This window comes from Myotis nattereri (genome assembly GCF_964212035.1).
Source record: "Myotis nattereri genome assembly, chromosome: 5".
In the NCBI taxonomy this organism is placed as follows: domain Eukaryota; kingdom Metazoa; phylum Chordata; class Mammalia; order Chiroptera; family Vespertilionidae; genus Myotis; species Myotis nattereri.
Window position 1 is genome coordinate 76,680,015 of NC_138080.1, and position 22,718 is coordinate 76,702,732.

Below are 22,718 nucleotides of genomic sequence, written 5' to 3' on the forward strand. Positions count from 1 at the left end.
TGCGGGCCGCAAGTTTGACACGCTTGCTGTGCAGGAAGGCACTGCTCCTTCCATCCTGCCTGCAGCCTCGTAAAGCAAGAAAGCACCGAGCTAACGCTGACGGTGCAGTAATTCAACCCCAAAACGTCTTCCTTCCAGCAACGACCACAAGCACAATCTAAAACAGGCTACTACGATTTTTTGAAATAATTATGTGGCATTAAATACAGATCAATTTTAAAATAAAACTGACACCTGCCCCATATACCTGGGAGTGTTAAGAGCTGCCAAACTAAGGACCTATTAGTACGGTCCCCCTGGGCCGCCCATTCCACAGAGGATGCAGTAAGTGTGACAACTACAAACTGCCACAAACGAAAAAGTCCCTTCACTGGACGCTGCACCCAGAACACAGCGGTTATTTATTGATCTACAATAAACACCCATGCTCCAGGAGGGCCAGACAACTTACCAGTCCACTCTCAGATTTTGTTTTCAGCTCAAGCTTTATTAAGCCAAACCCTAAAGAAAGAAGATGGAAACTGTTAACAGGTTAGCTAAGTAACCGAGAGCAGCATCTCTGCCTCCCTTATGCTATTTCAAAATGGCGTGAGTGCCGAGGGCGCCCGTCTGCACGGCCGCCTGCCTGGGTGCAGAGCTCAGCTGCCATGGCGCAGCGGCAGGCAGACAGGCACACACCTGGCCCCCACCTGCGCTGCCAGCAGAGTCGGAGAAGAAGGTGCATGACCGCGTGGGCACATGCTTAAGGACGGGCTAAATTTAGAACTCGCTCTCCACTGCGGCAGCATCCACAGCTGCTGCACACCTGGGAGAGAGAACAAGCATGTCCACCTGTCTGCAGCAGCTCATGAGGCTGCCCCTACTGGGTGCACCACCGAGACTGCCTTCCTAGCCACAGGGAGCTGATCTTTTTTCCTGGGTGTGAGAGTTCTGAGAGCTGACTGACCCAGGTCTCTCTATGATGGGCAAAATCCCAAACATGCCCACCCAGTCTGTGAGCTGGGAGGCCGCCCCACGCAATACTCACCATAGCCCTTGGTGAAGACGTCCCTGGCGGACTTGCCAAGATCAATATACGTGGGAGGCACAGCCATCTTCTGCTACAATAAAAGAACCACCAGAATAAATGCATTGATAATTATGGAAATTAGTTTTCCATTAATAAAATTATTAGATATAATGAACCACCAATAAAAAGCACCAGCGCCGAATTCCAGGTGCCTTGTTCTCTCAGGTGGACAGAAGCCTGTGCTGTCTCATGCTCCTTTTTGTGGCCAGAGTGTGAGACACCCAGTAGGCATTTGTTGACAGCAGATAGCCTGACTTCAGACCCCTTCTCCTCGGCAGCCCAGCCGAGCACAGGCCCAGCGTATAGTAGGAGTCAGTAAATATTTGCTGAATGAATTAATTGTCATGAGCCAGCTACTTTACTGAATTGCAGATCTCTTGCCAATAAAAGATATCGTCTTACAAAATTTCAGCTGCTAGAACATTAAATCCCCAGAATAGAAATCAGAGCTTTTCATGGCAACCTATTTTCCATATGGGTCTTGATTTCCTTAATTCAACAAATATTTTTTTAATATATTTTCACTCATTTCAGAGAGAAAGGGAGAGGGAGAGATAGAAACATCAATGATGAGAGAGAATCATTGATCAGCTGCCTCCTGCACGCCCCCCACTGGAGATAGAGCCCGCAACCCAGGCATGCGCCCTCAACCAGAATCGAACCGGGGACCCCTCAGTCCGCAGGCCGACACTATCCACTGAGCCAAACCGGCTAGGGCTCAACAAATATTTATAGTGTATCTAATATGTGCCAGGATGGACCCAACTTTTCACAAAACTTTTGCATTTTAGAGGAGCCCACTTTTAGAGTATCAGACTCCTCACAGAGAACAGAGTGAACCTCAGGCGACTCTTCACATGAAAGGCCACGCAAGCCCATCTCCCCCCAAAATTTTAATTCAAATATTTAGTGAGCGCCAACATGACTTTATTTTTTTAAAACCAACTATCAAAGTACTAGTTGGGATAGTTGCTTATCACCAAGTCAGTCAACAAGCATTTATTTATTAGGCACCATGGTATTTAAGGAAGGCAAGTCACTCAAAGAGTCCTTGCCCCACAGACCACACCACATCCCTAAAGGACACACTGTGTACACAGAATTAAACGCGCAGCGCCAAATAGCATCATCTTCCACATCTTCTCCCTCCCCAAAGCCTTTAGCCAGAAACTTAATTAACCAGAGGATGGTTCCATTAATCTGTGAAATGCAGAGTACCTAAATAACCGACTGCTGCATGCACCCCATCCGAACTCACATTCACTCACACAAATGAACACCGACATGGCACGCTCCTGGTAAGGGGGGCCCCCGGGGAACAATGACACAATCCAAGTCCATTCCTGACCAAGGCCACTGCAAACACATTGCAGGGAGCCCACAAAACCAATGAGCCCTTTGCAAAAGAAACAACTATATAGACTTACAAAGTAAAATTGTGGTCCAGGTCCTATGTTACTCTCTTCAGAGGTTCTGCTCATTCCGTCAGAACCCAGTTTCCTGTCAGAGCAGAGAGCAGCCCAGTGAGCTGCTTACACTATCCCATTCTTGTTGCTGTTACTTCTTACACATGATCAGTCCAGAACCATGGGCAGCTCAGTCCACATTAGGGTCAGGGCACAAAGAACCCGGGAGAAGAGCCATTCTAGGCCGTCCCCACAGGCTCGTTCAAGTCTGGAGACGCCCCTTCCACCCCAAACAAACCCCATAGGCACGCCCACAACAAGGACAGACCAGGAAACTATGCCCCAGGTCCTCCAAAATACCCCAGCCTAAGGCATATGGCCCAGCATGGCCCCTCCCAGGAGCAATGAGACAACCCTGGACACATCTTGGTGAGCTCTCCACCAGAGCATTCTCCACCCCCACCAGCACTACCAGGTACCAGTGGACTCAGCACCCCTCTTCAGTGCTGCCTCCTCCGCAAGTGGGCCCCAAACTCAGCCCCGGGATGAAGGGGAGAGCAGTCCAGTGGCATGAGCTCTGGGTCAGCTAAGACCTCCCTGTGCCCCAGGGCCAGGGCCTTCCCAAGCTCCGCCCCTGGTTCCAGGACCAGCCTCATAGACACCGCGCCTTTCACATCTGGACAGGCCCGTCCCCCATGGAAAAAGCAAACACTCACCATTTAATGTTCCCCAAATGCCCTCTCATCACTCATCCCCAGAAACAAACAGGCAAAGCCACCTGTCAAAAAACACTCCACGCACAGCGAACATCACCCTAAGGACAGGGCCATGAAGGGGATAACCCTCCAAGGACAAGGGAGCTGGGTCAGCAGAGGAGGCTCTGATGAGGCCAGGCTCTCCTGGCTCCAGCTCAGCACCAAACTCACCCGTGGACCAGAGGGCACACCAAGGGGGCAGGGGGGTGGCTTCCCCTCACTAAGGCCCCCAGCTGCCTAGGCTGTAGCTTCCCCTTCTTTTTGTGCAGTCTTCCTTCGCCCTGTCTCCTGCTGCATTTATCTGAGGGAAGGCCCACGGCCACTCTGCCTCTGAGAAACTCAGCCTTTTTACAACTGCAAACGGCCAGAAAATGCCATTGAACACAGCTCTCAGCACCCACTTCAAGAACAATTTTATGGTAGAAATGATTCCATTCATGTTTTCCAGGCCAGCGCTGGAGGAAAGGGAATCCAGCATTCTGCTTTCTCATTTAATTCCCTGCCTGCGCTAACTTGAGGCTGAACCCTGGCCCTGGGCCCTCCCTCCACCCCAATCAGCTCACCATCTGTCCCTACAGCATCCACCACGTGTTTTCAGAAGCCCGGCCTCCAGAGGCTGAGCCTGAAGCAGAGCACTCAACATGGGCAAAGCAGGCAGCCCTGGACAGCGGAAGTCAGAAGGCTGTGGGGGAAGGCAGGACCCAGGTCTGTGCCTGGTGATGGCTTCAAGGCGTGGCCTTAGGAGCACAGTTGCCCAGGGGAAGTAGGAAGTGAGGGATGGGCAGGGCCAACTGAGCAGACCTGGCTGAAGTCACTGATGACTTTGAGAAGGACCAATAAATCATACCAGGAGACAGGAGTCCCTGGTTCCCCTCCATTGCCTGCCAGCCTACCTACCCAACCATTCCCTGGCTGACCTTGAACAATTATGCAAGCTCTACTCCAGCTCAGGAATGAAAATCCAGCCCATACTAGAAGCTCAGAGGGGAAAGATAGTATATCACCCAGCATGTGTAACACTTATATAACCTCCGGCTTGGGGGCATTTCCTCCTTGACTTGGCAGTGACAGCTGCTCTGCTCCCAGCCCCTCCAATACCCCTACAAAAGCACACCTACCCCCCAAATCGCACCCTTGACCTCAAAGCATCCTAGAGCCTGTAGTGCATAAATTTATCCAAAACATGGAAAAAGCTATGAGTGCAAAGATGCCAAGGCCTGGCACACAGTAGGTGTAAATGCGCATCGAAGTGTTTTTATAGGAGGAAAAAAAAGACACTAAATATCCGGCAACAGGGACTAAGTAGGTGACAATACAACTAGGAAGCAGGAGCTCCCGCTGCAGCACCACCCGGGCTAAGGGATGGGGGACCCACAGCGAGCATCCCTACCCCCACGTTGGCCTGAGGAGAGCTGAACTCAGGCTGAGACCAAGAAAGAGCCTTCAGAAGTGAGCACCGCCACTCTGACCTCAGAACCAAGCATGGACTTTATTCTAAGGGCCTTGGGGAGCCACGTTAGAGGGAATGACACGCCTGTGTCTGGGAAGCTCACTCAACCAACACGCTAACAAAACTACTGGTATGGAAAACGGTCACTCCCATTCACGCCAAATGAGAGTACTAGGTACAGCACACCCCTCCTGGAGCCAAGTACCGGCAGTGCCACTTAATGGAGGCATGCATTACCCCGCGGGGCAATCCCCCGCCAGGGACTCACCCACCATAGTCCCCAAAGCAAGCAAAGACGGCGATGCTCCCTGCAGTGTTATCTGTAACACAAAACCCAGAAGCAATCTGAATGCCCATCAATAGGCAAAGGAACGAATAAAAATTAAGGTGCTCGCAAACTAAGGAGCACCAAGTGGCAAGCAAAAAGAAGGAGGTGAATGTATGCGTGGTGGCACAGAAAGCTAGCCAGGACAGAGTTAAATGAAAAAAGGAAGTCACGGAAAACTTGTAGTTCCATGGGATTAGAGCAGGGGTCCTCAAACTTTTTAAACAGGGGGCCAGTTCACTGTCCCTCAGACCAATGGAGGGCCGGACTGTAGTTTAAAAAAAAACTATGAACAAATTCCTATGCACACTGCACATATCTTATTTTGAAGTAAAAAAAACAAATGTTTTCGGCAGGCCGCGTGTGGCCCGCGGGCTGTAGTTTGAGGACCCCTGGATTAGAGGATCGCCTTTTCACACACACACCTGTACATGCTCACACATTTGTGAGTGAACGGAGCGCCTGGGGAAGGATCGAGCCCATCTGCAAATGGGGCTGCCTCAGAGCTGCTTCTGGAAAGGAAAGGGGGTTTACGGGGGGAGTGGAGTTAAAATAAGATTTTCATTTTTTATTCTACTTCAATATTTAAGTTGTTTCCATATATTGATTTTTTTTTTCAAGTTAAGGACAGAAAAATCTAAAATTTCAACCAATGTGTCTGCAACGGAGGCACGCTGCCCTTGCAAGGCCGCCAGTCACACTCATTCTGAAAGTCTGTTGCAGCAGGAGCGCCAGGAGGAAAGGCCACCTTCCAGATTCAACCACACTGAGATGCAGGGTTCACAAGCAAGGCCCATAGGGGGCACGTTCTACTCCCAGGTGAATGCCTGCGCTTTGGCCACCCTGCCCGGAGGCAGCAGGGCAGAGCTCCCTGACTTCAGTGAGCGTGAGGACTGCCGGATGCACTTGTTCAAAAGCCTCCCTCTCAGCCTTTCGCTGCCTAACAGGCAGGACAGCCTGCAGGCGCCACAGAGAAGAGTGGGCTGCTTGCTCCCTGCACCGAGCACCCCAGGACTCCCAAGGGAAGTACGCTCCTTTCTCTGCAGAGGAGCCCTCAGGTAGCAGAGCCTTCGTGCCCTCAAAGAGCCACAACCACTGCCATGGCTGACCCAGGGAGCAAGTGGCCAAGGCCCCAAAGCTCAGTCAGGAACAGCTGGGAGGAAAAGTCTTCTGAACACAGGTAACACCCAATGGGCTGAAAGACCATATTATCTTCAAGAGCAAGGGTATCCCAGGACTAGGACTAAACACCAGGAGCCAGCCTGCCACAGCATTCCCCAGCCCGTCGGGGTGCCCGGGCAGCAGGACACAGTGACGGCGGGAAGGGGTAGGAGCCTGCAGAGGTTCTAGTCCGCGCTGGCCTTCCCTAGCTGTGTCACTTTGGACAAGCCACTGGTAACGTATATTCCCAGGGTCTCATTTTGCTCATCTATAACATGGAGCAAACAATAGTATCTCTAGGCCGGAGTTGCTGCAAGCAAAGGAAGAGCACGCAGAAATGTCCGGCACACAAGCACTCAATAAATGGTAGTGGTAACCGCGATCCATTATTCTGGTCGTTGTTTGCCCATCCAGATCCACTCCTCCCTCCATCCTGCTCTGTGCCCCAAGACCCGGTCATTACGGACTGCTATCCATGGGCTACGGCTGGGTTCGGCCAACAGGAGGCATCAGCAGAAGGTGGGAGTGAGGCTGGGGCACTCATGCCCAGGCTCGGACCTCGGGTGGGCAGTGACTACTTTCCACTACCCAAGCCCACAGTTCCTGCCAAGGGGCCCCTCCCCGTTCCAAAGGACCCCTGGGGCCACGGCCCTTGTCTGGTGTCCCACCTTCTACCCACACCTTTGCAAATGATCCCTTCGTTATGCTTTTTATTGCCCTGTGTGAGTGTGTATCGGATTCCTGTGAGGTCCATGACCTACAAGGCAATCATCACCATCACCATCACCATCACCATCACTAACCTAGATTTCCCTTGGGAAGGGAGAGCTGCAGGAATGCCTTTGGCTCCGCTTTTTCTCTAACACTATTATTCCAGGTGGTTTGTCAGGGCAGAAATGCGCCAGCCTATCGGAGGAACATCAGACCAAGCAGGGATTAGTGCAAAAGCAGAAAAGCAACTTCCCAAGCCAGAGGCTAGCCCAGCTCTGAAAGCCAGTCTGTGGGGCCAACACCATCGGGAGCCTCCTTACATACTCTACCCCATACTTTCTCACCAGAAAGAGGCAGGCCGGAACAGCCCCTGGCTGGGACTCCAGGGTGCTGGCAAAGCCCGTGTCCCATGCTCTGGTAGCAGGTCTGTGTTTTCAGTGCAGCTGTCTTCCCCTCCCCCTTCCACATCAGGCTCAAGCGGGGGCAGCAAAGCTGTTGCTTCTATTTTAAAACATGCTGGGAGCTGGGCCACCACCAGCACAGCCTTCCACCAGCCTCCAGAGGATGTAGCTGACATGGGGGCAGCCTGCCCACCCACCCACCAAGGAGGCCTGGGCAGGCACACAGCATGCCCAGGTCTGGGTCCCAGCCACACCCAGGGCTTCTGCCTGCTCCCGAGTTCCCTGGAGCCTCACACCTGGCTGACCCGCCAGGGTTAAAATAGACGGTGGCTAGGCAGGTGGACTTCGGTGCCTAGGCAGGTGGACTTCGGAGTCAAGCAGCCCTGAGTTCCGGTCCCACTCTACCTCTCTCTAGGTACGTGACCACCCGCAAGTCACAACCTGGCCGCACCTCCCTGCTGGCTGGATGGAGGGATGGAGGGCCGGAGGGCGCCGAGGGGGTCCCTCAGACCTGCACCTCAATTTTTCTCCAGCTCTAACATGGGGAAAGAGCATCACTGTGAGGACTAAATTAGATGAATATAAAACACTTAGTATAGTGGGTGGCACCTGACAGGTATGCAACAAACACAGGTATTTTATCACTTTCATTTTCTGTATTTCTTATGATAATTAGGGCTGCTGTGCAGGTTGCTGAAAGGTCACCCTGAACCACAGGGTCCAGAATCCTCCCCGGCCATAAAGAGGCATTGTTTAGCTGAACAGTCCAGCCAGGTCCTGGAAGAAGGCCTCCCGCCTCATCCCAGGAAGACCGACCCTTCTGAACGACTCTCCGTGCCACTGACCTTGCAACAGGGGTAACTGCACTGACCGCTGCCCACTGACAGCTGGCCTGCACCCAGCTAGGGACCTGCTCACTCCGATCAGTGTACAACGGCGGTTCTCAACCTGTGGGTTGCTACCCCTTTGGGGGTCGAACGACCCTTTCACAGGGGTCGCCTAAGACCATTGGAAAACACATATATAATTACATATTGTTTTTGTGATTAATCACTATGCTTTAATTATGTTCACTTTGTAACAATGAGAATACATCCTGCATATCAGATATTTACATGACAATTCATAACAGTAGCAAAATTACAGTTATGAAGTAGCCACGAAAATAATTTTATGGTTGGGGGTCACCACAACATGAGGAACTGTATTAAAGGGTCGCGGCATTAGGAAGGTTGAGAACCACTGGTGTAAAAAAAATAACTTCCCCTGTGAACAGCAAATTCTACTTTTCAAAAGGTGTTCACACTGATTAGGTCCTCACCATGGCCCCTGGAATGACAACTGTGGTGGGAAAGCACCAGCATGGGGGGCGGGGGGCGGGGGAGGGTCGAGAGCCAGACAGGCCGGACCCCAGCCCCACTCCTGCTGAGCTGTGTGACCTTGGGTGGTTACCTCGCTTCTCAGAGCTCAAGCTTCCTGACCTGACATGATAACCATACTCTACCCCCTGCCCCCGCCCCCCCACTTGTAAGATGGTGGATTCGTGTCACACATCATAAGTCAAGGCCCCAGGGCTCTGCTTAGCAGGCCCTCAATAAGCCATGACTGATGATGGATCCCACCTTTACAGTGGGGAGATCAGACCTGTACTAGACCCTCGGACCCCTGTCAGAGCTGTGTGGTGAGCTCAGGCTGCCTGCAGAACTCTCCAGCACAGTTCTGGTTAAAGGGCCTACATTCCCATTCACCCTCACCCCTGAGAGCAGGCAGGAAGTGGGAGCACTGTGCTCAGGCCTGGGGGAAGAGCCCACTGCTCACCTTTCTTCAGGGGCGACCAGAGCCGTCTAGGGGGAGCCCAAGGCCACAGACCCTCTGGGCACTGAGGGCCCGTCTTCAGGCCTGGCTGGCCCTCAGCCACACACATGCCTCTCTGTCACCACCACCAGAGATGCCACATCGTGAGAAATGCCGTCAGGGGCAAAGGGGACTGCAGTGCCTCGGAGCATTTCACCGGTAAAGGTGGGGGTGAATGAAGCCCATTCCTACCAGCCTGGAGGTCGCGGTCCACACCTGCCTAGTGTTCAGCGGGACCGAGGCCCACCAGCAGCTCCTCACCATACGGCCTCCTGAGCCCCTATGTTTGTGCCTGTGGAATCACAGAAATAAAACTGCATACCGTAATCAACTGAGAGCAGCCCACCTCCCCCGCCAACTCCAGCAGAAGCCATCAGAGAGGGAAAGGCACCAGGTCCAAAGCCTCTGGGAGAATTTCCGTTCACCCATGTTACCCCCCTCCCCCCGCCCCCTTCCGCAAGCCCAGAAACACCAGTCCAACAAGTTTCCACAGGACTCAGGGAGTCACAGCATGAAGATAACGTGTTTAACGCAGTTATTTCAAGTAAGAAACAGTTTTGCCTCTCACTGCTCCAGGGCTGTACATACTGTTGCAGCTCTTTAAATACTGTGTGTGCTCTCTGCTAAGCAAGGCTATCTTCTGGAAGTGAGTGAGATGCACGTGTCCCTCACAAAGGAGATGCAGGATCCAGGGCCTGTGGTCTGGGTCTATGGCCACTGCATACATCCACTCAATAATGCCACAAATACTCAATGAGCTACTGTAAGTCACGTGCTGGAACAGCAAAAACCATCCTGTCAATGAGGGTGAGCAGACCCTTAAATAAAACGCAAGTGTGTGTACCTCACAGACCCTTCTCAAGTGCCCACTGTGCGCCAGGTGGCACCAACCCAGCACTGAAAACAAAGCTGCCTGGGGCTTAGCCCTGCCGGTGCCGGAACTCCGTCCAGAACTGGGATGGAGAGGAGGAAGACAGGCCCTGGGCTGCCTGCCCTGGCCTTGCCAACAGCATGTGAGGCAAAGGAGCCCATCTCCGTATCTTCTCTGGAGAGAAGGGTCAAGCAGACGGGGCCTCGGATGACACCGGCCAGGCTTAGCCCAGGTCCGCACCTACATTCAACTTCCTGCTCCAGCCTGACCCTGCCTGTCTTAAAGGATTTTTCATGAATATCCTGAAAATTACTCAATACCTGGCACACAAATGCTTAATAATACCTAATGTTTAAAATAACAGGGGTTATGTGTGTCTTTTTAATGTTTTTTTTTTTTTTTTTTTTAGAAAGAGAAACATCAATGTGACAAACATCAATCGGTTGCCTCCGGCATGAACCCCCACCCGATTGAACCTGCAACCTGGGTATGTGCCCTGACCAAGAATCCAGCCGCCACCGACCTTGGCGTGCGCTGGGCGACGCTCAACCAACCGAGCCACACCAGTCAGGGCAACAGGGGCTGCGCCCATTGAACCCTGGATTTCCAGAACAACACGTGGAGCAAACCCGTCTACTGGGGAAGGGTCAGGTCCGCCTAAAAAAGCCTCAAGGGTAAGGGTCATGGCTTCTAAGGAGGCCCTCCCCTTGCCAGGCACTGTTCTGGAGGCTTCATGTGCATCGATTCATTTTATTCTTCCCAAAAACCCAGCGAAGGAGGTGGAATGACTCCCATTGCACGAATGGGAGAACTGAGGTGGGGTGCCCTCCCAGCTGTGTGACCTTGGACAAGTCGCTGAGGCTTCGGGCCTCTAACCCAAGGGGCTCTGAACCGGCTTCCTAAGGCACCACCACATTTGGTTAATGAATGAGAGACCGAAACAGGGATCCGGCGGTACACGGAGAGGCCACATGGCTCCGGGGCCGCCTTTTCCCAGGCCTGACCTCCGGCCATGGCCCCAGCCCCGGCCCCGGCGGCCTAAGTCGACTCTCCAGTTCCGCCCCGCTGGCGCTGGCACACGCGGACGGTGCAAGGCGCCAGCTCCTCCGGGCGTGGGTCGGGCAGGGCGCGAGGGGCTGGGGGCGCGGGCCACGGTCGTCACAGGAGCTCACCCCCGCGGCGACAACGTGGCCCCCACCTGCCCGTGGGCTCGGCCCGGCGAGCGTGGGTGGCGGGCGGGTGCCTGGCCGACTCGCTCTGGCTGGATCGAGGGCCAGAGGGCGCCGCCGGAGAAGGTCACCTAGACCTGCAGCCGACCGGGCCTCCACGCGCCGGCCGTGCCCCTCCGCCAGCACGTCCCCGCGGGCCTGGCCGCAGCCGCCGGCGCCTCCGATGTCCGGCCTCCCGCTCCCCGACCCGGGCCGCTCGCACACGCCCGCGCGGCCTGCTCTGCCCGCCGCTGACCCTGCAGGCCCGAGAGGGCCGCTCCGGCTCCCTCCGCGCCCGCGCCCAGACCTCCCCACCTCCTCCCCCTCGGCTCCCCGGGGGCCCGGCGCACGGCCCGGGGCGCAGGCAGAGCCCGGGCCCCTCTCCGCGGCGCCTACCTCAGGCGGTGGCGGCGGGCTCGGCAGCGGGTACGGCGGGGGCTGCGGCGCGAGGAACCCAGCGAGCGGCGGGACCCAGGGCGGGGCGGCGCGGACGGCGGCGACGCGGACCCGCCCCGACCCTGCGGGTCCCGCCCAGCGCGCTCCGCCCCAGGGCCCGCCCAGGGACACCGCCCCGGCCCGGTCCTGGCTCCTGGTTCCGCTCCCGAGCCGCGCGGCGTGTGCGGGCTCGCGGGAACGCCTGCGTGCGCCCGGGCACGTGTTGGCAGGGCTGATGTGCGCACGGTGAGTGCGTGCGCCCGGACAGGCGTGCGGACCGCCAGCGCCATGCAGTCTCTGCAGGAAATTCCGCGGGGCTGAAGCCTCCGAGGCGGGGAGTGTCCGGGTTGGCTGAGCGGTAGCCGGGATGCCCTGCGCTAAGGCCAACTGCGGGGTCCTGGTCCTCCTGCTCCGCCTCGCCACCCCAGCCCCTCTCCCCCGGGAGCTGATGTGGCGGTGACACTGGGCCGTGGAGACCTAGGCTGGGTGGACGAGGTGACCCCGGATGCCCCCTGGCAAAGCCCGCGCGGGGCATTAAATCGGGCTCCCGGACCCGGCTGAGGGGCAGGGCAACCTGGCGGCGGGGATACAGAGTAGCCGCCGCGACGGTGGCTCCTGCGCTCTAGACACTATGTTTCAGGCGTCGCAGACCCTTCCTCTTGCTGCGCCACAAAACTCCCAGAAAACCCTGTGCACCGAGTTTGCACTCCAGATTAGCAGTTTTCCCCGGCATCAAGCTGCTAGCAGCTATTTCTGGAGCATTTGAGAAGTGAAAAAATTGCATTCTGCAAGAGGGTCTAATCGGGTCGCACCGCGCGCCGAGGTACCGCTGGTTCCGGCAAGTGGTAGGCCGGGGGTGGGGGCTGAAGGGGAGGGGGCCTTCGGGGAACTGGACTCTGACTCCCCGCGGAGCTGGGTTAGAGTCTGCAGTCTATCATATGATCTCACTCATATGTGGAATCTAATGAACAACATAAATTGTGAATAAAAATAGATCCAGAGACATAGAAGCAATTGCACAGACTGTCAAACCTCAGAGGGAAGGCGGGGAGGGAGGGAGGAGATCAATCAATGAACTTGTATGCATAACCCATGGACACAGACAATAGTGTGGTAAGAAGGCCTGGGGTGGGGGGGAGGGGACTGGGAGAGGTCTATGGGGAGGGGGGAGGGGGAAATACGTAATACTTTCAACAATAAAGATTTTTAAAAACAAAAAGAGTCTGGAGTCACCACGCTAGGCTAGGCTGGTGATCTGGATCACCACGGAGTATCAGCGGCATCCCCCACAAGGCCCACTCCAAGCTGACTTTTCCAATCCAACTTCCAGAAGAGGTGAATTCATGGCTGAATGAAGATTCTGCATATCCTTCTCCTTCAGCCAACATTTTCCGAGGCTTGAGGTGAGTCAGACCCTGTAGAGGAGTCTCGGAACCACAGAAACAGAAAGGACAAGAGCTCACAACCAGCTGTGGCACATATTAAAGGCGTAGGCAGCTGGGCGGGCGAAGACGCCATCGGGGCTGGCTGCTGGAAAGCAGCGACTGGGCTTCCAGTGGTGGACAGGGTGTTGAGGATTGGGGCTTATTGGGGGGTGGGGGGTGCGGGTGCAGACAGGGTTCCCTGGGCCCTGTAGGTGGCTCTGGTCTGATTGAAAATGCGAGGAGTCCTTAAACCCCCTGACATCCTCAAGAGTGAAGGACCAATGCCGGAATTCTCCCCAGACCCATGAGCTGCTCCATGGCTGACTGGGGACTCTGGGCTTCCCAACTGGCCTTCCCCACCCGGCACACCAAGGCCGGCTCCTGGCGAGGGCCAGGCAGAGAAAGTGCTGAGTCACCCAGGGCCTCAGGGAGGCAGGGCAGAACCGGGCGGCTCTGAGGGACCATGGAGCTCTAGGAACCTCACTCCAGCCGAGCTAGGAGCAGATGCCATGCCCTGGTTCCGTGAAGCCGGGTGTGGTGCTTGAACCAAATGGTCACGGCGCTCCCTCCCCGCCAGCACTGCCCTGCCAAACCCCCTTTCAGGACCCCAACATGGGAGAGTTCCCCCTGCCCCCCTGCTCTACTTCCTTCTGAGACTCCACTGGAGTCGCTTCCAGATTAATCACCAGAGCACCCTTTGAGTCACTTACTGGCTGTGCGACCCTGGGCAACAGGCCTCAGCTTCACTTCAGAGGGTTGTTGTGAGTTTAGAATGAGTCATACAACAAGCAACACTCAGACAATGGTGAAGAGGGAAGCCCTCGGGCACCAGTGTTGACCTCTCCCCACACAACCCAGAGGGAAGAGCTGAGCCCAGGCAACATTTCACACCAGACTTACCCACCCCCACCCCCGCCCCACCTCCACTCCCTCTGCCACAGCTGATTGGGCTGGGGGTGGGCACCTGACCTGAAACCTGCCAATCAGATCCTCTCTTATAAATTTGAATTAAGAAACCCAGGTCAGGTCTAACATTTTTTTCTTTGAGGGAATGACCCTTCTCTTCTCAGCCCACACACTTTGATGGAGCTGACTCCATCCTTGACTTTCTTAGATGGCCCCTGGCTCAGCCTGACCAATCCGAGCACTGCACTCTCCTGGGATGGACCAAAGAGATGTGCCAGACTCCCTGGCTATTGAATGAAAATGAGCCCAGCCCACAGAAGAGAGACACCAGGTCCTGGGGACTTCATCTTCTGAATCCAGCCATGCCTGTCTGCGCTTTCCACTGAAGTTTTTCCTTTTTACATAGTCCAGACTGGATTAGGTTTTGTTCCAGATCCTAACTCATTCAACTCCTCCCTTCAAGCAGAACAAGATACAACATCCAGAAAGATGAGATTTTTTTTAAAATTTTTTTCTTTATTGATTAAGGTATTACATATGTGTCCTTATCTCCCCATTGCCCCACCTCCCCCCGCTCATGCCCTCACCTCCTGGTGTCTGTATCCATTGGTTATGCTTATATGCATGCATACAAGTCCTTTGGTTGATCTCTCCCCTTTATTCCCTCCCTCCCTCCCCTACCTTCCCTCTGAGGTTTGAGCATCTGATGGATGCTTCTCTTCTCTGGATCTGTTCTTGTTCATCAGTTTATGTTTTTCTTTTATTTATTTTATTTTATTGTTTTAAGTATATTTTTTTTATTGATTTCAGAGAAGAAGGGAGAGGGAGAGATATAAACATCAATGATGAGAGAGAAGCATTGATCAGCTGCCTTTTGCACAGCGGGGATTGAGCCCACAACCTGGGCATGTGCCCTGACTGGGAATGGAGCCCACGACTTCCTGGTTCATAGGTTGTTGCTCAACCACTGAGCCACACCAGTCGGGCTTTCTTTTATTTTTAATACTGGGATGGCTGAACAGTGTAAGAATGTTTCATTTTAGGGAAGTGTTTTTTTAAAATGTATTTTTATGATTTCAGAGAGGAAGGAAGAGGGAGAGAGAGATAGAAATATCCATGATGAGAGAAAATCATTGATCGGCTGCCTCCTGCAAGTCCCCCACAGGGGATCGAGCCCACAACCCAGGCATGTGCCCTTGACTGGAATCGAACCTGGGATCCTTCAGTCCTCAGGCCAACGCTCTATCCACTGAGCCAAACCGGCTAGGGTGGGAAGTGTTTTCTTATATCTAACTTACTTCCATGGGTTTTATTATAGATATTTACTAAGATGGAAGCAGTCAATCACTTTTCTAAAAACCCTATTTGAGCCCTAGCTGGTTTGGCTCAGTGGATAGAGTGTCTGCCTGTGGACTGGACTGAAGGGTCCTGTGTTCAATTCCGGTCAAGGGCAGGTACCTCTCTTGCAGGCTCCTCTCCAGCCCGGGCCCTGGTCGGGGCTCATGCAGGAGGCAACCAATTGATGTGTGTTTCTCTCACATTGATGTTTCTCTCTGACTTTCCCTCCCTCTTCCACTCTCTTTAAAAATCAATGGGAAAATATCCTTGGGTGAGGATTAAAAAAATAATAATATAATATAATATTTTATATTATTTTATTTATAAAATAAATAAATATAATACCCAAGTTGAAACACTTCCCACACTTCTCTTTTCAAGACCAGATGTACTGCAATATGATTTATTTTTTTATTTTTTTAAATTTTTTACTTATTGACTGAGAGAGAGAGAGAGAGAGAGAGAGAGAGAGAGAAACATTGATTTGTTGTTCCACTTATTTGTGCATTCATTGGTTGATTCTTGTATGTGCCCTGACCAGGGGTCAAACCTACAACCTTAGCATATTAAGATGACATTCTAACCAACTGAGCTACCTGGCCAGGGCTCAACACGATTTCTTAGCGTTGTCTTTGCCAAAGTAACCAGAGCTTGAAGATAAGGTCCATGAGTGTAGAAAAAAGAGATATAATTTATATAAATTAGTTTTTAAAGAGAAAAATATTCTGCTTGTAACCAGCATCAATGAATTGGAGTATAAAGCTGAATTGTCATAAAACCTTCCTTCCTAACCATTCTCCAGACTAGAGTCAGGTAGGAGGAGTCAGGAGTAAGAATTTGTAGTCAAGAATCTCCGGCCATACTTTCCACACTGTGCCCTGACACGCATCATCCAGGGAAGGACCTGGCCAGGCCAACAGACTCTGGGTGTCATGGAGAGCAGTAATCAATTGGGACAGCAGGATAAACCGATAAAAAGTTTTCTCCTGGTGTGCTCAGTGGTTAGAGCATTGGCCTACAAACCACGGGGTTGCGGGTTCGATTCTGGTCAAGAGCATGTACCAGGTTGCAGGTTTGATCCCTGGCCCTGGTCAGGGCACTAATGACAGGCAACCAATATATGTATCTCTCTCACATCAATGTTGCTCTCTCCGCCTCCCTCCCACTCTCTCTAAAAAATCAAGGGAAAAAATATCCTCACCGGATTAACAAAAATAAAACAAACAAAAAATTTTCTCCTATGGTGAAAATTTCATGAGCTGCTTAGATCTAAAATAGTTCCATGAAGTTTCAATATCATATACATGGGTTTTTAAAATTATATATATACTCACACAGATAGAAACATTGGAAAGAAATGCATTAGTTAAAAAAGTATTGGTGAAAACTGTGTTTCAATTTATGGGACTATAAGTGATTTTTTTCCCTTTGTCTCTCTCTCTATGTACCAAATATTATTTAATAAAGATATAATACCTTTACTATAAAAGAAAACATTTTTTTTTTAATTTTTAAGAAAGCCAAATGAGGTTGATGAGGAGACAGGTAAACTACACAATCCTGGAAAGCAGTTGGGCCGTTTGTCTGACCTGTGCCTGGGAACCCATGCTGAGGCGGACTCCCAGGTGTAGGGAATCTGGGCTCAGGAAGGGCGATGGCCTGGTTCCCAGTGTGAGCAAATCAAAGCACATTCCCTCTGTGGATTTATAAGAAAGACTTCCTGTGGGGAAATATTTCTGGTACAATGCTAATTGAGGGCAATCATATATAATACTAGAGGCCCAGTGCACGAAATTCATGCAGGGGGGTGGGGGAGGTGTCCCTCAGCCCAGCCTGCACCCTCTCCAGTCTGGGACGTCCCTCTCACAATCCAGGACTGCTGGCTCCCAAACCGCTCACCTGCTGCCTGCCTGATTGCCCCTAACTGCTTCTGCCTGCCAGCCTGATCACCCCCTAACCACTCCCCTACCAGCCTGATCAACATTTAACTAATCCCCTGCCGGCCTGGTTGCCCCCAACTGCCCTCCCCTGCTGGCCTGGTCACCCCTAACTGCCCTCCCCTGCCAGCCTGGTCCCTCCAACTGCCCTCCCCTGCAGGCCATCTTGTGGTGGCCATCTTTGTGTGAGGGTGTGATGGTGAATTTGCATACCACCTCTTTATTATATAGGATTAGTGCTCCCACCACATTAAGAACTAGAGAGACAAACCATGGTAGACAGAATAATGTCCGCTCATAGATGTCTATGTCCTAATCACCCAACCCTGTAAGTATGTTACCTCGTATGTCAAAAGCACCATGACAGATGTGGTCACGTTCAGGATCCTGAGATGGAGAGATCACGCCGGGTTGTCCGGGGGGAGCCCATGTAATGACGAGGGTCTTTAAGAGAAAGAGTCAGAGGAGAGAGAGACGGGAAGACGCTGCCTGCTGGCTTTGACGATGGAGGAAGAGCCATGAGCCACCCATCTAGGCGGCCCCCAGAAACTAGACAGGATTCTCCCCTCAGAACCCCCAGAAGGAACCAGCGCTGCCAACACCTCCCTTGTAGCCGAGAAACTGACTTTGGTTGGATTGCTGACCTCCAGGGTAAAATAATACATGTAAGTTGTCTTAAAGCCCAAACCTGGTGGTTTGTTGTAACAGCAACAGGAAACTAATACCCCTGGCAGGCAATGCTGTAAATGATTGGTGGGGCCCTAGCTCAGGCTGCTATGACAGGACGCCGCAGACCGGGGGCTTATGCAGACATCGACGTCTCATCGTCTGGAGGCTGGAAGTGAGAGGCCAGAGGGTTCTTGGTGGGAACCCCCTTCCCGGTCGGTCCCCACATGGTCCTCCTTGGCGTGTGCAGCCAGAGAGCACAGCTTGGCGCGGGCTGAGACTGTTCAACCTGCATGTGTGACACAACACTTACCCGCACCCAGGTGACTGTGGCCTTCGCCCTCGGCTTCTGGAACACGATTGCCAAGCCCTTGCCATGTCATGTCAGATAGGAGCGTTTTCTTTAGGGTGAGGGAGGGCTGGCCACACAGGATAAACTAACAATATGAGCCCGAGCAGGGTGGCTCCATGGTTGAGTGTGACACATGCACCAAGAGGTGGCCTGTCCCATTCCCGGTCAGGGCACATGCCCAGGTTGTGGGCTTAATCCCCAGAGCGGGCCGTGCAGGAGGCAGCCAATTGATGTTTCTCTCTCATCCAAGTTTCTATCTCTCTCTCCCTCTCCCTTCTCTCTCTGGAATCAATAAAAACCTATTTTTTAAAAAACTAACAATATGATTTAGGGTGGGGACTGACCATACTGGATAAACTAACCTGGGATTTAGGGTGCGGGTTCTGAGCAGTAACAGCTGCACCTCCAGCGGGACTGGAGGCTGATGGTGTCAGCTACGTGGAAAGTTGACTGCAGACCCCAGCAGACCTCTGGACAGCAAGGCTCGGTGACGCCCCGGCTGCCGGGGTGCAGGGCAGAGGGTCCTGCAGCACTGCTGGAGTTAACACTGTCTGACTCCACTGGGGAGGAGAGCGGAGCCCCGCGTGTGGCACCCCCGTCCTCTGCCCGGCATTGCTGCTTCTGGCCGGCTATTCTGTGCTCTTCCCCTGGGATAAACCATAGCTGTGAGTCTAAGGGCCCTCGGTGAATTATCAAATTAAGGGTGGTCATGGAGCCCCCAAACCTGTCAGCAGTGGGAGTGGTCTGTGGACTGCACGCCCTCTAATGTCCACTGCCCGAAGCCACACACACACACACACACACACACACACACACACACACACACGTGCGCGGGCGAGTCTTGTGCGAGGACTGTCTTCTCCTGATTTCTCCTGCTGACCAAGGTCTGCTGTCGCCCTGGCTGAGACCACGCTGCCCGCTGGACTTCTTCCCCAAGGCCCTTCCAGGAGCTGGAGAGCGGCTGCTCCCTCACGGGCCCCCGCCAGTGCCGCCTCCTCGTCCTGGGCGGGAAGGGCTTCATTTCTAGGTGTTTTTTAAGATTTTTTAAATTGATTTTTAGAGAGAGAGGAAGAGAGAGAGAGAAACATCATTGGCTGCCTCCTGCACGCCCCCTTCTGGGGATGGAGCCCACAACCTTCCAGCACATCAGAAAACTCCCAGCCACTGAGCCACGTGGACCAGGGCTACCGGGGTCTCTGATGGAGGAGAGACTGGGGAGGAAGAGCTGACGCCAGGGTTTTCTCTGGAAATGGCATAGCTCTCCTAGAACTCGTGAGGTCCCTCCTCCCTCTAACGCCTGCCCTCCCTCTCCCCCACTGCCCAGGGGGGACTGTGGAGCCGCACACACAGCCCTCCCTGCCCTGTCAGCACAGCCCAAGGCCACAGGAGCCTCAGATGCCTCTAGAAGTCCAGACGTTTCAGGTTAAAATCTAAACTTAGCAGCCCTGTTGCCCTGGGATTACAAAACAAGTTCTTCCATGACTCTTATGTAAGAGTGTTAGGCCCTTTATCCTCCCTCCCCCTCCCCAGGTCCTCCTCACCCCCGGGGAAATGCTGGCTTCCCCTTAACTGTGCTAAAGGCTCCCCCATATCAGGGACCCCACCTTTTCTCTCCCCTAAGCCCCAAACACAAACCTCATAGTTCCACACACAGAGAACCAGTTTGCTTCTCCCTGCCTGGCTTTTAGGCGTGATCCTGCCCAGCCACTGGGGATTGGATCACCCGGCCTCCCCACGACCCCGAACATCAGGCTTCCCCAAAGATAAGGAAACACCCTTATTTTCCAGAGATGATGGGACAGGCTGCTTGCTTACAAAGCCTTCTGGGGGAAATAAATAACCAAAGCTGCCAAGATCTAAAGAGACACAAGGTGGTCTAAAGCAAAACCATCCCGGCCAGTGTGGCTCAGTGGTTGAGCGTTGACCTATGACCCAAGAGGTCACCATTTGATTCCGGTCAAGGGCACATGCCTGGGTTGCAGGCTTGATCCCCAGTGTGGGGCGAGCAGGAGGCAGCCGATCGATGGCTCTCTCTCATCATTGATGTTTCCCTCTCTCTCTCCCTCTCCCTCCCTCTCCGTGCTAGCCCTGGAGAGACCATGGGGGGCAAAGGCAGACACGGCCCCCACCTTTCTTCACGGAGTTCATAGGCTACAGGGAGAGACAACATATTTGCAAACGTGACGAATGCTCTGTGTGGACAAACCAGGCGCTATAATACCAAATCACACCGAGGGGACCAACTTTTACCGAGGAGGCTGGGAAAACCGCCGCAGAACTAACGGTTGAGCTAAGGTCTGAAGAAAGAAGGACCCTCTTTTATTGAAAGGACAATATAACAACACCAGCTCGCATTTCTTAAATTACTCACAGTCCTCTCCCTGCCCACCCACCATCATTGCAACTCTGTTTTGGTTTTTGTTTTCCTGTATAATAAACTCAGCTCCAGGCCTTGTCGCTATATTGCTGCATTTCACCATCCCTCATGTCTACGGACCGAATCTTCCACTTTCCCCCAAGCTGCTATGTTGTTTGGTGATGGCCATTTGTAACGCTGTCCAATGTTTCGGGAGGGAGAGGATTACCTAAATGGCTCCCCAACTGTTGTTCATTTCCACGTGAGGAGGGGCGTCCATGCAGCCTAACGGCACTGCAGAATCAGCTCAGCTCACAGTTCCTCTGGCCTGGAGCTGCCCTGCCCTCTGCCCCCCTGTGAGTGTCCACTGAGGCAGGTGGGGGGGGACTCTGAGGCCAGGCAACTCGGTGGTGGGCAAACCTGACTGCGGACAGATCAGGGGTCATCAGGGAACCTCCATAAAGTACGGATTCTGGGGCCCAGTCAGGACCTCAGGCGGAGGCGAGTGGAGGGTTTAAAACATGTCCACGAATTCTTCCCCAATCCTCCCTCCCAAAGCTGGATCCCAATCCCGCTTCCTGAGGAGGACCAGAGGATGTAGGAGCCGCTCCCAATGGAAACAGGAAGCAGGAGGGACGCGGGCGCCTGGGGCAGGTGGGAAGGCAGTGAGCTCCTGCCCTGCTGGGGAGGGTCCAGCAGGCCTGGAAGAGGCCCGATTGGAGGAACTGAGTCCTGCCAGCAACGGCTCCCGTCGCACCGGCTAGGACAGTCCTGGTTCCCACCGTGGAAGCCCCACATTCCGGGAAACTCCTACTGCCGGGCCATGGAGACCAGTGGCCACCCCGACCCGCAGCGCCAACTCTCCAGCCGTGTCAGTGAGCCCCCGGCAAGCCAGCCCCCCAGCCCCGGCCAGCCGGCTTCCGGCCGCAGATGACCGCAGCACCCAGCACCGGGAGCAGCATGGTACTGCGACCTCACAGGAGGCTGAGCCCCAAAACACAGCTGAGTCACTCCTTTTTTAAAACTGATTTGAGGGAGGGGAGGGGGGAGAGAGAGAGAGAGAGAGAGAGAGAGAGAGAGAGAAATATCGACCTGCTGCTCCACGTGTTTATGCATCGTTGGTTGCTTCTGGTAGTGCCCTGACCAGAGTTTGAAACCACAATCTTGGCGTAATAGGGCGCTGCTCTAACCACCCGAGCACCCGGCCAGGGCCAGCGGAGTCCCTCTTGACCTCCTGACCTACAGAAAGCACGTGAGATGATACAGACGGACTGCCCGCAGCCACTCTGTTTGCAGCGATAGGTGAGTAACACACCCAGACGCCTGGATTTCGTGGCGCCCCGGGTGGTCAGTCTCTGAGTCAGCACCTGAGCCCCGGGTCAGAGCTCAGCCCCAGAGCAGCCCTTTCCACTGGAACGTAGGTCCGCGTAGGTCCCTGTAGGTCCATGCCTCCCGATAGGAGAGTCACTCAGCACTCTGAGGTGGCTGGTGTTACTGAGGAACCGAACTTGTTTAATTCAAGGAATTAAACTTCAAATTTAAATAGCGCACATGTGTGATTTGATCTATGGAACATTCTCAAAATGACAAAACCATGGAGATGGACAAGAGACGAGTGGTCCCGAGGGGATGGGGTAGAGGGGAGAGGTGGTGTGTGGGAGGATGAAAGGGTAGCATGTGAGGGATCTTCGTGGAGATGAACAGCTCTGTCTTGATTATGGTGGTGGTCGCACAAACCTACACGCGTAAGGAAATGACGTAGGCTATGCACATTGCACCAACGTCCGCTTCCTGGTTTTGATATTGTGCGGCAGGAATGTAAAAAAAAAAAAAAAAATGCCTGGAAAAGGCAAGGAAACAGAATCTGTCCCAGAGCCTGGGGGGAGCATGCCCTGACAAGGCCTGCATTTGGGAAACCATTTCAGACTTCTGGCCTCCAGAGCCGTAAGACAAGAAATCCGTACCGTTTTAAGCCATCCATGTGTGGTCATTCGTTACCGCAGCTCTAGAAAATTAATACGTTACCTGGCAAAACTGTGCCGTTTGACCTAGCAACCTACTTCCAGGGATTTACTCTGAGGGTATACCTCCAA

General features: G+C 53.5%; 1 protein-coding gene across 2 annotated transcripts in view; it reads right to left on the reverse strand.

The window, feature by feature from the left end:
• The window catches only part of VDAC1 (voltage dependent anion channel 1), a 28,226-nt gene extending 16,496 nt beyond the window's left edge, over positions 1-11,730 (reverse strand). Inside the window, exons 1-3 of one of the 2 annotated variants that reach the window (XM_081091528.1) lie at positions 11,608-11,730; positions 1,028-1,100; positions 452-501 (exon numbers count right to left, since the gene is read on the reverse strand). In XM_081091528.1, the coding sequence (XP_080947654.1) occupies positions 452-501; positions 1,028-1,094 (117 nt within the window). In that variant the 5' untranslated portion in view covers positions 1,095-1,100; positions 11,608-11,730. The remainder of the gene's footprint in view (positions 1-451; positions 502-1,027; positions 1,101-11,607) is intronic. The other variant, XM_081091529.1, reaches the window with a different exon arrangement.
• Positions 11,731-22,718: the final 10,988 nt, after the last annotated feature.